The sequence below is a fragment of the Orussus abietinus genome, unplaced genomic scaffold, assembly GCF_000612105.2.
Source record: "Orussus abietinus isolate OABI.00-Male unplaced genomic scaffold, Oabi_2.0 scaffold3, whole genome shotgun sequence".
Lineage (NCBI taxonomy): Eukaryota > Metazoa > Arthropoda > Insecta > Hymenoptera > Orussidae > Orussus > Orussus abietinus.
Window position 1 is genome coordinate 2,343,902 of NW_019395984.1, and position 16,513 is coordinate 2,360,414.

The window sequence follows — 16,513 nt, forward strand, 5'->3', positions numbered from 1 at the left end:
ACGTTTTCGTACATATTGTACTTGAAATTCATGCGACTAAGGTTAGTGACCGAACAATTATGAACGCTGATTTAAGAGACGAATACAATGGACATCGATTTTGAGAAATAAATGGCATTGATACTAAGCACGAAGGCATCTGCGCCGGTTTTCTTATAGTGGCGCCATCTCTTAGTATTACTGCGAAATAACGAGCAGCGCTCAACATGACTTAGGTAACTACCAGGCTCGACACCAGAAAGAGTTGGTACTGAATGCAGCGTTAGCCGCCTTTTGCTTTTTACCGACCGAGTTGCAATGTAAACAGTTCATACAGCAAGAAAGAGAAAAAAAACTCCTGGTCGTCTTAAGAAGAGATCGGTGGCGCCATCTATGTGCAGTCGATAAAACTAACGCGTTGTTGACGTCTTACCAAATTATGATAGAGTCGGCAATTTCTCACCGCTGCGCAAGCTTCAGCAGAGGGAAATTTTGTGAGAAGGAACTAAGTGCGTTAAATTAACGTCAATGTCAGATAAAATCAACAATCCTGATTTCTACATACTCGATTTTATTATACAATTACAGTAGTAAACGTTACTTCTTCGAGTTCGCGGACTTGGCGATCCATTTCTTATCGTTCATAATCGTAATAAAGACAACCTTAAACACGAGGAAAGAAGTACGAAACTACAATTAACGATGCAGTAAAACGTAACACGGTAATAATTACAATACCGCGAGGTGAATTTCGTCATTGATAATACTCTCCCCCGGAAATATCCTCTCATCCGCAAACTTGGTTATCTTCGGTTTAATGTCTAGGTACTTAAGTGAATCGGATCGTAATTTAGCGCTCTAATAACGAGGGATGCTCAATCGACTCGGCGATTTATCGATAGCATATATTCAGGCCTATAATTAGTCAGATTTCGATCTGAAATAATTATAACTAAATAATTAATAAGATTAAAATCTGAATAATTATACGTTTAGTTGTACGAGGCCCACATGCACGTCGGAAAGGGTCTTTCTAGAAGTAGAATCTGATTCTACTTCTGCAAGAGCCTTTGCATGATTTTCGGTTATTTTCTTTTTGTTGTTTCTCTTTTACTTAGACCCTGAAATTGTATACAACTAAATTAGCCGAGTCGAGGAAAGACAAGCTACTTGAAAAGTCTCCAAAGTCGACGGAGTCAATGGTCGAGGCCGTTTTAAAAAAACGCAGTTTCGTAGAGAAGGACGAGTACGCTAGAAAGGGGGAAAAATGATTACTACGAATGAAGTACAGTGAAAAGGAGAGAAAGAAAAAAAGAAGAAATTCCGCCCTCCTCGACGAATAACTTACAGTCAATTCTACCATCTAAATCGCGCGATCGGCTCAGTATATCAGCCACGAGCTTAGAGTAATGGAAAAAATTACAAATGTATCGCAAATTAGTTGGTACAAAACGACGGTATACAAGCTATGTACAATAGTAACGAAGTATTCACGAAAGAAGGCAAAAGAAAAAAAAAAAAAAATGACGTGCACGATCAAGGCTTCCTTCTTTAATCGACCCAAGAAGTAAAGACACCACGTGAAACGTTTCCATAGTCTACAATTACTCTTAAAAAGAAATAGACTCCATTGCAGGCTGGCGTGGGAGTTAAAGGATCTTTTATCCAGGTCCGGACTTTTCCCATTCTTTGCGAGATTTTTTTTTTTTTGTATCCAAACCCGCAAGATCTAATTGCTCCTTTCACATGCTAGGTCCGAAAACTAAGAGATTTAATAACGGCCCCCCATTAGACTCGTACCGTGCCTCATAAAAATTGGGATTCACCCGGAGATAACGTGGGAACCCCTGGACCTAAATGGTCCCGTATACGAGTAGTTAGCCTCGACTTTAAAAAATAATTAGACCCAAACACTGAAAGATTCCGTGGTGGGTTGGTTGCCGACGAAGCTGGTGCTGTGCCTCTTGAAAAGCGTCTGAATTTCCGAGGGGGTCGACGTCCACCTTCTGTGCCGAACTTTATCCAGAGGGATCTCCGGGAGGCCGACTTCCGTGTGGCAGCCCTTAATGGGCGAGATCCCCCCAGGAAGTCCGACTTCCTGGAAAGAGCTCATGGACGAGAACCCACTCTCGTCCTCGGCACTGCTGACGCTGGTAGCGGGCTTGGACCTCATCCGGACGACCTCCTTTTCTTGCCTCTTCTTTCTGATGGGAGTGGACGTGGGAGTCCCCATGAACTCCCTCTCAATGGGGCCCAGGATCCCGGGAACGGCCGCGTCGTCCTCCTCGGTGGTAGTGGTGGTTTCCGTGGTCTTACTGCTCCCCGAATTCAGGGACGTGGCGTCCAAGGATCTGCGAGTCCCCGGCAACAATGGATTACCTCTGTCGTCGTTCCCCTTCACGTACCCGGACCTCTCCAACTCGCCGCCTGCGAGCAGAAAAAAAAAAAATCATTCTCAGTCGGGTCAGAAGAAAATCCCCACCTGCCTCGGCATCCGCGAACCCTGGGACTAATCGACAACAATGACAAAAAGACAATTGGATTAACTTCTTAACACAAGCTCTGCAGACTATCCCCGCTATTAGCAGCAAGGCAATACGTTTGGCCCAGGACTGCGAATGTCTATATTCTTTTAATTTTTTTACGTGGACACCCACCGAAGGAGTCCTGCATGGCCGTGGAGTTGGCAAAGTTGGGCTGCAAGGACGCGTCCCTGTCCACGTGGCAAGTGTTGTTCTCCGCCATGGACACCCTGGCGAGATCCGGCTCCCTCATGGCCAGGAGAGACTGGACGGTCCTCATCAGCCTGAAAGCCTCCTGCGACAGCTTCTCCGGGGGAATGTCGTCAGGGTCCATCTCCACCTGCTTGGGGTGCCTGTAGATGACCCCTTCGTGGGTCTTGTTCAGGTCCTGCCGAGTAGGCTTATTGTTGCGCGGCGACGTACAATTCACGGGGTCGTTCCTGCGCAGGACCGACCAGGTGAACTCCCTGAAGCCGCTGCCGCTCGGCGAGATCTGAGTGACCGACTTCGCCCTGGTGAACCTGGACGTGGAACTCGGGGGAACCCCGGAAACGTTGGGGTTCCCTGACCTGTGGTGAGCCTCTTCGCAATGGACCGCGTGGACGCTGCGGCTGCGAGGAACTCGAAGCTTGTCCTTCGGGTTGGTCTTCTCGTGGAGGATGTCCAGACTCTTCCTCGTCCGGTCCAGGAAACGCACCACCTGCTCCATCAACGACCGGTACATCTGGCGATTCGCTTCGGTCTAAAAGAAAATCGACAACCATCAGCGCGACGACTCCCTTGATCCAGATTACCAATTTAATATCTAACGATTTGTTAATGTAAAATTAAAGGAGGAAACTCCGATTCTCGCGCTGAACGACGTCTTGATGACTATCCTGAAGTGCATCCTGGAGACCGTGCTGTCTTTTTTTTTTCTCCCTTTTTTAGGAAACTTAGGATTCGATCCTTACCTGTTTGAGCTGCCACTGGAGCGTGTCCACCTGCGTCTGCAGACAGACATTGTCGATGACTTGTACGTGGGACGCCTGGCTCGTCGACAGGGCGTTCTGCAGCCTTCGGTTCTCCTCCGTCAGGGTCTGGCATTGCTGCAACGAGAACACCGAGTCGTTAAAACGAGGATAAGAGGATGCATCTCGGATTTCCACGGCAGGCCACCGACCGTGAAAGAAGACTACTCTGGAACGCGTAGGAGGAAACCGTAACCTCGATCCTGCTATCATCGCTCCCCAAAGGATCCCCCTCAATGGCGACACGTGCCTCGCCATTGAGGAGACTCGATATCCTGTTCGATCCTCCTAGATCAATTTACGATCCATCGTCTCCGAAGAAGCGTACGAATTAATTGCGAAACTTCGAGCCAAGGGCCTGAACTCAAGAACTGGAACGACTCCAGGGGTAGAGGTGGAGAAACAGAGGGTCCGGAAAACCAGGACACCTTTTCCAGGACCTGGGTCCTTCCACGGGTTTTCTATCACTCCTCGGCACCGCGTCTCGGGGATGGGATATATATCTCGACACCTCATCCGTAGCGGTCTCTAGATCGTATCTCGATCACGCAACCAGGAGAGGACTCCGACGAGGAAGGAGGCGACCCTGGAGGAAGGAAAATCGGGATTGGAGGAGCCGGTTCCCCGCCAGCCTCTCCTTTAATCCGCCCAAGAAAAATCCACGGATACGACTTTCGATTAAAAACCCGGGACATATTACCGATCTTGGTGATTAAGAGTTATCTACCCTTTATGAAGGTTTCGTCGAAGGTCGGGCCCCGGGAAGGAATTCCATCGGCGAGGCCGGGTCCTTTCTCTTGTCCAGGGTCTCTGGACCCCGAAGAGGTGCTCGATAGAGCTTTAACCAGTTTCGAGATCCGGAACCGAATCGCGATAATCGGCGGGCAAGGACCACTTCGGGGACCTCTTCAAGGTGGTCTCGTCGATCCACTTGGGTAGCTATAAGGACGAAAATCGGAGTTTCCGGCGGCACCAATTTCCCTAGGAAGGAGCAAAGGATCGATCTCGTCGTTTCTGGTGAGAGGGAAGGAAGAACCAGTTGGGTCTTTTTGGTGGGGAAAAAGAGGAAACCGAGGACGCACCCAAGGAGGGGATTTCGTTCAGGAATCTCCATACAATGGCGAGAACAAGATGGAAGGGCCGATTGCGAGATATCCGGCGGCCCGAGGAGGATATCTCAGGCAGGACTGCCGTGAAAAAAAGAGGATATCCGGTCCAAGGACGAGCCCCGACTTCCTCGCGAAAGTCCCGAGACGTGTCCATTTCGCAAACGTCGATGTCTCTCGACCTCTACAATCGCGACGGAAGAAAATGGCACGAAGGAACGGGGAAAAAAAAATGAAAGAAATTCCCCGGAATAAATGTAGACCGTGGAAAAGGGGTAAGCGGGGAATTTGTCGCAATGTTTTGTAGGTTAGATCGGTGGGAAGTAGAAAATCCGACGGCGATTCGTCGAAATCGCGAACGGCCGTTCCCCAGGTTTCTTCGTCGGCGGTGCAACAAGTGGGATTGAAATTTTCAGCTTTCCGTAGAAATCCCCTACGTCGTCGCCGCTCCGAGCGGATGGAGTTCCGCATGGCCACTCGGCCTGAACCGTCCACTGGTTGAATACTACGATGACGTCACGCGATACGGTCACTGACTGAATTATTCAGCGTGGCTTTATTCCAGCCGACAAGGTTCTCGGTAGGGTCCGAAGTTGCACCCCGAAGAGGTCCTTCTCGATTTCATACACATGAGGTCCGACATGGGTACTTGGCGCGGGACTCTACCGCGCGGCGCGACCGCGTCGCGAGTCGAGGTCGAGCCAGGAAAGCGTGTTTTACGTATTACCCCGCTAGGCAAAGGATAATTTGGCGGAGGATAATTTCGTCCCGGTAACGGACCTCCCAGATATTACGTGGGTGTACTTGGCGCGGGACTACCGCGGCTTCACCTTGACCCACGGCGCGGTTCTGGTGAAACCGCCGGGGAATATATTCCCCGGTAACGAGCGGGGCCCAATTTCGAGGGAAATGGTCGACTTCCTAGAGGCTAAGTGCATGCACTTGGCGCGTGACTCCACCGCCCCTTGATCTTAACCGAAGCGAAGAGTGGAAGGGCCACTCACGGAGTGAACGGTCTCTCCCGGGTGCACCGATCGATCCAGGAGTTTACCGCTCATCGGAGAGCACCTAGGGGATTATTCCGCTCCTCTGGGGTGAAAGGACCCTAGTTGCTTCCTTAGGGGAACCCGCTACCTAATTGGATGCTCACCGGCCTTCCGACAGGCTCCGGGCCGGAAGATGGCCGCATAAATCGGCCGTAACGGAGTGCCCTTTAAGAAATCACGGCGAAATTAGCGGCAGAGCTGAAGTTACTAGCCAGTTACTAACGTTTTACGGCCACCTTCGGGGCCCGTACCGTTCCCGGGCCCTAGGAAGGGTCATCCCCCGGGTTCCCCTGATCTAAAGTCGGCGCAGGTTGATTTCTCTCTTGCAGGAATGTCCGCTCGGCAAAAACCGGCGAACCGTAACTCTGGCCCGGAGGCTCCCACCGAGCCCTGCCGATCACCGGCCGCGACGGCGAACCGAGGAACTAACGCCCTCAGCTCTCGATTAAACCACTCGGGAACGAATCGAGCACCATGGCGACTTCCGTGCCACCGCACCCTAGCTATCCCACCAAACTGCACCCCGAAATTCCTACATTAACTCAAGAAATCAGGAAAATTCGATGCGAGGTGGCGCGCCCGTGTATACATCGTATATCCGTCATCCATCACCGTAAATTCGCCGTACTTAGAGTTGCGACCCGTTTTAGGGAGTGAAATAACTAATGGCCGGATAAAACAAGGCAAAGGGAATATAAAATGTGTTTTAAAGAGCGGTGGGAGATTCGAGAGACCGTAACCGTAGCGCCACCACGAAAGTCCCTAGGATCTCCCGAGTTGGTCTCGCAACCCGTCGCATTGGCCAATCGCGGGCCGCGGTCCCTGGTGGTTTTCTTGCTCTCCGGCGGCGTGAAAAAAATCCCTAACCACCGTAGACCGCGAAGTAGGCAATTAATCTGCCGCGAAACTGCAATCCATTACACACCCGTCCGAGAGGGCTCTCTTATCGATTATGACACGAGGCGACGCCAGTAACCCTAGCCGCTTCCAAGATCGGTCGGGATCGGCCACGTGGGCGCGTCGCGGCGGCAATAACTCAGCCCAAGAGGAAAGAGAGGAAGAAAAAAAAGAGAGCGCCGGCTTTAATTAAGTCCTCCTTTTCCAAGGGCATTAAGCCGTGTTCGCACGACAGATCGGATACGCGATACATCTCCCAACTACCGGTGGCGACACCTCTCGGCCCTCGGGCGTAACGCGAAAACTGAATCCAGGAAAGCGCTCGCACTTAAACGGACTCGAAACCTAACCTTAAAAAAAAAAAAAAAAAAAAGAAGGAAGTTCGTCCTGGGTCAGCAACGACGGGGGAAGTCGTTCGCAAGGGCCTAGTCCCTGTGAATCACCCCGATGCACGTGTGAAGCGCACCTGTACACGGCACAACGGATTCCCCTGTAACCGGCGACTTCCTCGGCATTGTACAACCTCGTCCGATCCCTTCGTTTCTACCTTCTGCACGCGAACCCTAGCCAGGAAACCGTGACCGGCTCAAAATGGAGTTTACTGGTATTTTTTTTTTTTTTCTTTTCTCCTCCTCGTTCCTCCTCTTGCCCAAAGTCTCTCGCCGACCCGTAAAAGAGCCCCGACTTCCTGTTGTCGAGACGTCTCTAGTCGGGCGGTTCTCTTTCTCCTTGGGATCCCTCCACCTTGAACGAGCGGGAGTTCGGCAAAACGCAAATAACCGAGCCATTGACTGGTTCATTTTTCAAATTACCTCTCTGCACCTGTAATATCGCTCGTTAATAATTCTTTTCCATTATTTTGCCTGATGGCACTTTCACATCCCCCTTAAAGTGTCCAGCGCGAAGTTGTCGCTGTAACTGGCTTCGCAGGTATGCGCTTTGTTGGGATTTGCATATTACCGAGGGAGCAAGGTATTATTGTTGTCCGCCCATGCGTTAGCTAGGCCATTATCTTAGCTCTTGCTCGGGTGGGAATTTTTCCTCTAAACTTTAGTACCCGGGTTTAGCGTTGCCGCGAGTCTGCCGATCATCCATCGGTGCGCAAGGCTAATTTCATAGCGGTAATGGCACAAGGTGGAGTGCGCTCTACCTAGGCTTAGCGCGCTGCAAAACAAGATCCACTCTCGAAAGGACGCGCCTTCTCCGGCACTAGAATTTCTTCTGGTCTTGGCTCGCCAACGTTAACGAGGTTCTACCTCGGCTGGGATCTACAGAGGCGACCTTCGATCCCGGAAGGGTTAAACTAGAGCCCAACCCACGCGTCCTCTCCTGGAAATTCTTCCATACGCCATTCCGGGCTTGAATTATCATTTCCATGATTACCCCTCATGTTACTTTGCGGGGTAATCATTATACACGTGGTTTAAGGTTTTGTCGCCTCTGTAACCTGACTTTATCCTTAGTTCTTTATATCCCCAGGTCCATGATATCGAGTCAGAGAGAGACTAACGACTAGAATGTAGATAGCTGCGGTGAACGAGCCGCGTGGGTGGAGGCGCGTTTGTTGCCGGCTTTCAGGAACGCGTTAGGCGTGAAACGGTTAGGAAGGCTGAACAATGGACACCTTTTCCGATTAACGGTAACACCCTTCGCGGGACTGTTAACTCGGCCGTTCCCGTAAAGCCGGATTTACGGGGCTATTATTAAATCGACGAGCCGGCTTCCGAGAGCCGCGGGGGCGGAGGGTTTTTACATAGGACGGATTTCGAGTAGCCGCTCGTGGGAGGGAAATTAATTGTCGGACCCCGAGGGAGGCAAGTGCAATTACGACACTAATTTTGGATAGGTTATCTCCTACCGATGCGGATCTCTCTCCTGGTATATTTCCTCGCGCCCGCGTTCATACATCATTACGAGCTACCGAGCATTCGACGAACACGGTGTAGACATTGGTTAAGTACCCAGATCCCTGGAGACGGTTACTTATCCGAGTTTCTGGAACCGGGGTCCATTGCCGGGACGATTATATCGGGTTTGATTTAAGGGGATGCGAAAGTCGCATCCGAGGGGTCGATCCTTCGTGATACTTATTTCCGAACCGAGTGTTTCGAATTGTTTCTTCTTCAACATCCCCACGTGAACGCGGAGACCCCGACGAAAGTCCTGACACTCGTGCAATTTAATTTTTTACGAAAAATTATGAATGACCTTCCTTATGGTCTCTGTGATCACGTTGTAAAGTTCCAAATGATTTGGTAAATGCAGTTAGGTAGAAGAGTTTTATGAACGAGACCTCTTTCTCACCGCTTTCACATCCCCTTAAACCCACGAGGTACTCGGCAGAGTCCCGAGCCAAGAACATTATCGCGCGGCGACACCGAGTCACCATACGGCAGTGATGGATCCTCCAGAAGTGGAGAGATCGGAAATTCGCTTTCAATGGTTTTCCCTTTTCGTTTCGTATCGTCCATGATTTTCCTGGACGGAGTACGGAATCGTAGCGAGGCCGCTGCGGCGAAGCCGATTGCACAATTCGAAGGAAAACGGCGTTAATGAGACGTTGCACACGTCGGGATTCGCGAAAACGATCCGCCACCGCGACCCGAGGGAACCGGTGACTCGGGAGGAATTTCGCGTCCGAGAAAACCGTTCGCAGGGGCTTTATGACTCGAGACTCGCGGCTATGACTCACCAGCGAACTCGCGGGCTCGAGTTATGGGATAATGGAGAGGGTGTATTAAAGCCTGTCAGGATAAAGGAAAAAAAAAAAAAAGAAACATAGAGAAAGCAGGTGCACTTTGTGCGCGACGCCCACGCGGGACCGAACTTTCGCCCCGCCATCTGGCGGCGCGGCGATCGAACCTCCGCTCGGCGTTACGAGTACTCGCGTAATACCACTACGGGGTAATATACCGCATAATTGTGGCATCGTAATGTGTTTACGCAACTCGGAGTCCCGAGAAGCCGATCTAATCGACGGATTAGGTCCGACTTTTCGTAGCAAAGCTCCCGCGATTCGACGCAACGTTAAGAAATGCCGAGCTTTCGCGGTGCCTCGGTTTCTCCGCAGTGCTTCGATTCCCGGCCCCATAAAGCAGCCTCGATCCGTCCGAGGTGAAAGAATCCCGGCAATTCGCGGCATTGATAAAGCCGCCGAAGTTAATGGCCCAGGGCTGATAGTTTCCGGCCGAGATCGGTCCATCGATCGGCCTCGGTGATTCGAGCCGGCCGCCATCTTGATTCGAGGATGCGCCCCGATCTCGGCAAATTATCCGTTCCGACTTCCTGCCGGATTCCGCGGTCGAGTCCGTCCTTTTACCTTTTTCTCCTTCCTTTTGACATGAAATTGCCCGGTGCGGAGGAATCACGCCAGCCGTAATGCCACGGTAATGCCTGAGTTTTCCAAGCGCCGTCCCACATTTGCATCCGTCCTAACCTCTGAGATTAGACGCAACGCGGAACGCGGCGCTCTCGAGGGGACACCGCGTGCGGAATTTTGCGCAGGGCGGGTCCTCGAGTCGCGACGAAATTCCATTTCCAATTGGCGTCACGTAGGACCGGTCACGTGACTCAGATGTCGTTACGATTTCTCACGGCCGATGTTACCGGACGAAAGAAATTGTCCAACGTTGTCCTGGACACTTTTCCCGACCATTAAATCACGCGAATCGATGATGCCAATTTCGGTCACCTTAAACTCTCACGGTATGAATTTTTAGAGAGCTATCAATGAATCTGATCTATAAGGGACAAGGTAAGATCCCGTTTACAATGAAGCGTTATTATCGAATAAGGTTCGCGAGGAGGACAATACCGCGTTAATGGTTTCGATTCAAGGTGACGAGAAACAGGTGCGCGAGTCACTCGTGGAAAGAGAATATATAATTCCGTCCCGACAGCGGCGGGAGCGCCACGTCGGTGGCGTCGCGACGCCTCGCATTTATTTTCGGTACATTCCAGCCCAATGGAAACGCGCCCTGCTTGCCGCGGTTTAACGCGCAGACTATGTTTTGCCCGCGATCCCGGTGATCTTGTTGGGATTCCACCAACGGTTTCCTCCTAAGTCGTCTCTTTTTCTCGAAGTGGCCGCCATCTTTCCCCATCTCTGCTCTCGACTGCTCGGTTTGCACCCCCTGAGGCCGTCTCTCTCCGTCTCCATGGGCCCGGGCTTAAGGGATTTCCACCGGGCGTAGACACCCCGACGATGGAAACGTCAAACCCGCGATGCGACCGTAAAGTCGAGTCTAGGTTCGACGAGTGGCTAAGTTCAAGGCGTCGACGACTGACACCTCCTATCCGTCAAGACGAGCGTGTCGTTTAACGACTTAACCGGCCGCTAACAACGGCCATTCGAAGCGCTACCAGGAAGCGCGCCCGCGCCGCCATCTACGCAGCCATCGGTGGAACCCGCCCACTCCCTCGGCGTCCCTCCAGCCGAGCGGTCGAAAATCACCGGGAGCGAAAAATCTGCGGAAGAATTCACGAACGGCGGAATTTCTGGTAGGCAAACGGGGGTACTGACCGCTAAACTACCGAGGATTTACGGGTTCGCGGAGAAACAACGCTGAGAAAAGTGACTCGGGCCAATTAGGCCGCCTAGACGGGGATTTTAGGTTAGGACGAATTCTGCCGGGCTAACCGGCGCGGGTGTTGACCACCGGGCGAGGGAACCTTGTTAGGAGGAGTCATGGGGGAATAATTCACCCCAACGGTTTCAATGGTTACGGGGAAGTACGTTAATTTTCCGAAGTACCGAAAAACCAACCGTTGCGTCTCTTTGTCGTCGGCCATTGTCCTACCGAGGGAAGTCTCCTCGGGAGGAGTCGCAGGAGAACGACGCGCCCTTATAGGTTAGGTTGACGGAAGTCCCGCCGAGCACAATGGTAATATGTTAATTCTTCCTTTTCAACAAGTGACACGAAAACCGTGTTATTCTCGCACGGTGGTACTGGAGGGGGGCCCCATGGGGAGGGACGGAGTGCGTGTACGCGCGACGTAAGAGCGCGTAAAAAGTGAAGACACATCCTCCAGACAATGAGACGTAACGCCGGTAGCCTTTCCGGAATACTAATCGAGAGCCTCTCATGACTCAACCGCGAGTTTTCACGTGCGGCACGTAGCGAATGAACACGTGAAATTCGACGGCCAAGGGGCCCAAGTGCATAACGTTGCATTTGCATATACAATCCCCCCCGCAATTCGCCCGAGCGTTTCGAACTTCGGATCCCGATCGAGCGTGACCTCCGTCGTTCGAATGCCTCATTCCGCTTTTTTAACCCATCTCTATGCCGTTAGAAATAGAGCATGGAGCATGCATCTTAAGAGTGGGACAAGGTTGCCGCTAAATTAAGGTTAGGATCTCCCGCATTAACCAGCCGTAAGATAACACTACCACACCGTGTCATCCACTCTAATGGCATATCATTTCCATTCCATTAGACCGGACGACATGACGGTAGATTTACCAGATACCTCTAATGCCTGTCAACGACCCGACTGCGTTGCTGTGATAAGAAAGGAAATCTTGAAATTAATTCCATGTCGGTTTCATGGTATAGATAAATAAGATGGGGAAATATGGGCTGAATATAGGCTTAAAAAAATATATATGTATATAAATCGATGTGTTATCCAGGTGCGCGCTTGGATATGCTCTTATCTTCGCCCTATCAATATCTTCTATATAACAGGTGGAGAAACGATCCTGTCGAGCGTTTTTATATCCGTAGTCAGGTGCAAGTCGATGGCTCAAGTTCAAAAGGCGGCTCGGTCGACCTTAGTCGAAAAGTTACGAGCCTTGGGTAAGGCTAATGGCCGTCGTCTCCAGGGTGGGACTTCCGTCGCGGCGCGTCTACCTTTAAAAATATATCGGAGCCTTCCAAGGGTCTCGCCTCCATTCATGAGTTTGGCGACGCGTCGCGGCGTCTACGTACTATACCAGTGTACATCGCGACATACCGCGACGCAATTAGACGGCTCGAAATGGCGGGGGCATAACGCGAGCATAGCGAGTAGACTCGAAGGGAACGACGTCCTCTTCATGCCCCATGGATGGCATCTGGCATGTCTACGTTCGTTATGGGGGAAGGGCGGAGAAATAGACGGGGAAAGAAGGCGCCAGAATGGATTTACCAGGAATTACCGTCTACCATTCGATCCCGTGAAATAAAGTCAGACGAATTTGACACCCCATGAGCTTTCAAGCAGAGCAAAAATGCCCATTAATGGGCGACAACCATAAAGGCAACTTGGATGAAATGGTAAAAAATTGAAAAATCGACGAGAGGAACTGGTACTATAAAATAATTGACATTTCTTGGACACTGTCTGCGTCAAATGCTGGGAGATGTTCCAAGGGTTGGGGTGAAATTCTAAAGGAAGGGTTGGTATGGAGTCAATTTTATCAATTATATTTCAGATGGGGCATTGGAAACGGGCTTCGCTAAGTTACGATTGATCGACGAGGTATTTGGCGAAGTGGATCAATCGGGTAGCGGGTTCAATGACTGTCTGAAAATACAGGATTCGATGGGTGAAATCTGCATAATGAGGGGCTTGGACGCTGATGTCTATAAAGTAACCAGATCGGATGTAAAATATTGTGGGCCAATTCATCCGGTGGGTATACTTGCTGGGCGCTTTACGTGATTGCTCCCAATATCTCGGGAAACATTAAGTATCATTAATGTCGGCATCCCCAGGCTTTCACTGGGATTAAATCGGCCATCGTGTATACACGGAACGACATAAATCATGGGATGCGTAACTACTCCTCGCATCAAAATCTCCAAACATTTCGACCGTAAACTGTACATATTTAAATATTATTAAATATCCCTAATTGAAATATCCCAGGATCCCGAAATATTCAGAAATTCTGGACTAAGTTCGGTTAATTACAAATAAATAATATCGCGAGTGAATACAGTAGGGAGTCCGAGAAGAGGAAGACTGGGCGGAAGTGCAAGGCGGTTCGTCGAAGACCACCGGAAATGGCGCCGCGAGGCGCATACGAAGACAGCTCCAGGGTGTCAAAGGATAAACCAGAGAATTCTAGATAACTCTCGAGAGGTCGCAGGATCGTCTTGGACCTCGCTGTCATCAGGGATTCTCGAAGTCGCTCCTAATGGCGGCCATCTACAAATAGCTTCGAAATTCCGCGGATACCACGAAAGGGAGTTCCACTCGACGACTGGTTTATCCAAACGACGAGGCGGTATGTTGTAACTTTTCAGGGACAACGGGGATAAAAGTTAAGGAGAAAGACTCGAAAAGACCCCTTACTCCCCGAGACGTCCTCCTTTAGCCTCCTCTTGGACGGGGACCTCGAGGGAGTCAGGGACTTCTTTCGAGATTCCCTCTTATCCTCGTCCAGACCGATTTGTCCGAGGCGATACTTTTTAACGTCGTTCGATCCGGGTCAAGAATTTCGGGAAACCAAGGGAAACCTACTCCCTGGATAATTTCGTCGCTGACGCACTTAAAGCCCCGTCTTAATATTTTTAAAGCCCGTCGCGACGCCCAGAACCAGACCCCGCGACCCAAATTCCCCCTTCGTTCCAAGTCCCAGCAGAGTGGAAGGAAGAAGCCCTCGGCGACTACCTCAAATACCAAGTTTTACGTTGTTCTAGATTTAGTTTGGCCGTATTAATAACTTCCCAAGACTCTGGGAAACGTAACATAACGTATCCCCCGCGAAGCTCGTTTGGTAGCTTTCCAAGCTCCATCGCGGAACTCGTTACGGTTCCAGGACCTTATTCTTGCCGGATTCAAGGACCTGCGCCAAGAAAAAGCGACACGAGGGAATTACTAGGGGAGCCAGGCGGAGAAGCTAAAAGTCGGCCGCCATCTTGGTCCCGGCCGCCATCTTGGCTTCGCCCGGCCTGGCGAACGGAAGCGAACCCGGACTTGCAAAAACCACCCTAGGCGCGCAAATTCTCCTACTTTCCCGCAATCTGGCCACCTGATGACCTGCCTATCGAGCTTAATGACGATTTAACGACACGGGTCTCATTAAAGTCGGCCGTAATGCAACGACAGTCCGGCGCGGCTCCTCGGTCCCCTTTGTCTCGGACGCAAATGATCTCGCTCAGCGAAGGCGAGACCCGACCGCAGATTCCCTTCATCGCGACGGCGAAAAGACGGTATTACAGCTTTGAGAAATGTACCCGGCTCGTGAGAACCGCGTTAACGTAGGGATAATCTTCATCGTACGGGCCAGGGAATGACTATGTCCTCCCGGCGGCGAGATATGTAATATCATATCTCGAGGCCACGGTCCAGCAATCTTAATATTGAATATCAGAACCGCTTCCCGTGAATGGTGTGGGTTACCCGATAAAAGTACCGAGTACGGTACTTCTGAGTCCGAATAGCCGCGATACGGCGTGGAAATCAAGCGTCTTCCACAGAGGACATTGATAACCGGCAAACCCCTTACGCCACCAATGAAAATATTTTTCCCGGGATCTCGAAGGGTGGATTAGAGATGAAGAAAATTTATTCGCTCTTTTTTGTCGAAGAATCCCTCGGGAAAAAAAAAAGAAACCTCCTCTCTAGGGATTGAACTAGTGCACCATTTCTCTCGGGGCGGCCACTTCCGACGAAATGAATATTTGATTTACGGAGGAGCGCCTCGAGGCTTCGGGGAATAAGCAAAACGAGAGTAAGCCGGACCCTCCGGGGTCTGCACATGCGGTCTGAAAGGTCCTGCACCGTCCGAAGACAAATGGCGAATGAATACCTAATGAAAGTGCGCGGCCTCTCGCCTGTACGTGCCGACGATACATATATGCGTGAAAAAGGAGCGTGTTACGCTGGAAATGGAGGCGAGCAGCTCCTCTCCTTGAGCCGATTCCTTCTAGAAACATATCCCCATATAAATCCTCGGATATCAATATACCGAGTGGCGTGATAACCCCGATCGCTGCGCGCCTCATCCCTCTGGTTGGACACACCGCGGCGAGGAAAAATCAAGGTTAACGCCACTTTTTTAACGATCAACCGATTTTTTCGCCTATACCAAAGTCATAGCGTGAGTCGAGACGAATCGAATGACCTAGAGTAAAGCAACATTACGAAGAACCGCTCCCGAGATATCGGGACCCGAAGCCGAGCGACTCGCAACCCGTGACTCAGGATCCACTCTTCCACGACGCCTCGAGGTTCGCGCTCCGGCACTTCGAATCTCGATATCTCGCGAACGGTTCATCGAAACGTCACTTAATCTAGGCCGTTGGATTCGTCTTGGCGCCCCCTACGACTTATGTGGGACGGAAAAAGTCGATTTGCGCCGTCCTTGTCCTATTAAAAAATCCGGAATTAAATACCGCGCACGGGTATCACGTAACCGTTCTCGTTTCAAGCATGTTTTTCGTTTTTATCAAAGAGGACGTTTGATTCCAGGTCGAAACTAGCGTGTCACCAGGTATGTCATCTATAATCGTGTAATCATATAAACAGGAATTGTACGGGTCTCACGCCCGGCAGGTCGCACTTGCAATTTGCATACTGCAAGTGCAGCACTTTTACTCTCGGCGAGTACACGACCTCTCCGAGGCGGTCTCGCCGAAGTCGTCCCGTTAGTCGATTCGATAATCGATTGCGTAAACCTAAGTGAGACTGGTCACGATCACGGATGGTCTGCCGAGAGATTACCTTTACAGGTAACCGGGGAAAGGGATCGAAGGTTCAAAGGTGGACGCGCCAAGGTCTCCTTTTCTTCGGCGAGCCGATTTAAAGAGGCCGAGGAGATAAAAAGAAGAAGTGGAAATAAAAAGAAAAACGATAAAGAGAAATATTACGTTGAGCAACTCCTGCAATTTCGAAAAAGGTGAACATTTAAGGCGCCGGGAACAAGGATGTCAATGAGTCATGTTACGGTACATCGACGCCGGTAACCCGTAATCGACTTCGAGATCTTTATTCGAAAAGTGGGCAAACGCGTGCTAATA

The 16,513-nt window shown here is 50.7% G+C and overlaps 1 protein-coding gene across 1 annotated transcript in view; it reads right to left on the reverse strand.

Annotated features, from left to right (window-relative positions):
• Positions 1–533: 533 nt before the first annotated feature.
• LOC105699254 overlaps positions 534–16,513 on the reverse strand; it is a 30,092-nt gene continuing 14,112 nt past the window's right edge. The window contains exons 3-5 of the mRNA XM_012424114.1: positions 3,455–3,589; positions 2,637–3,243; positions 534–2,406 (exon numbers count right to left, since the gene is read on the reverse strand). Of these exons, the coding sequence (XP_012279537.1) occupies positions 1,880–2,406; positions 2,637–3,243; positions 3,455–3,589 (1,269 nt within the window). The 3' untranslated portion in view covers positions 534–1,879. The remainder of the gene's footprint in view (positions 2,407–2,636; positions 3,244–3,454; positions 3,590–16,513) is intronic.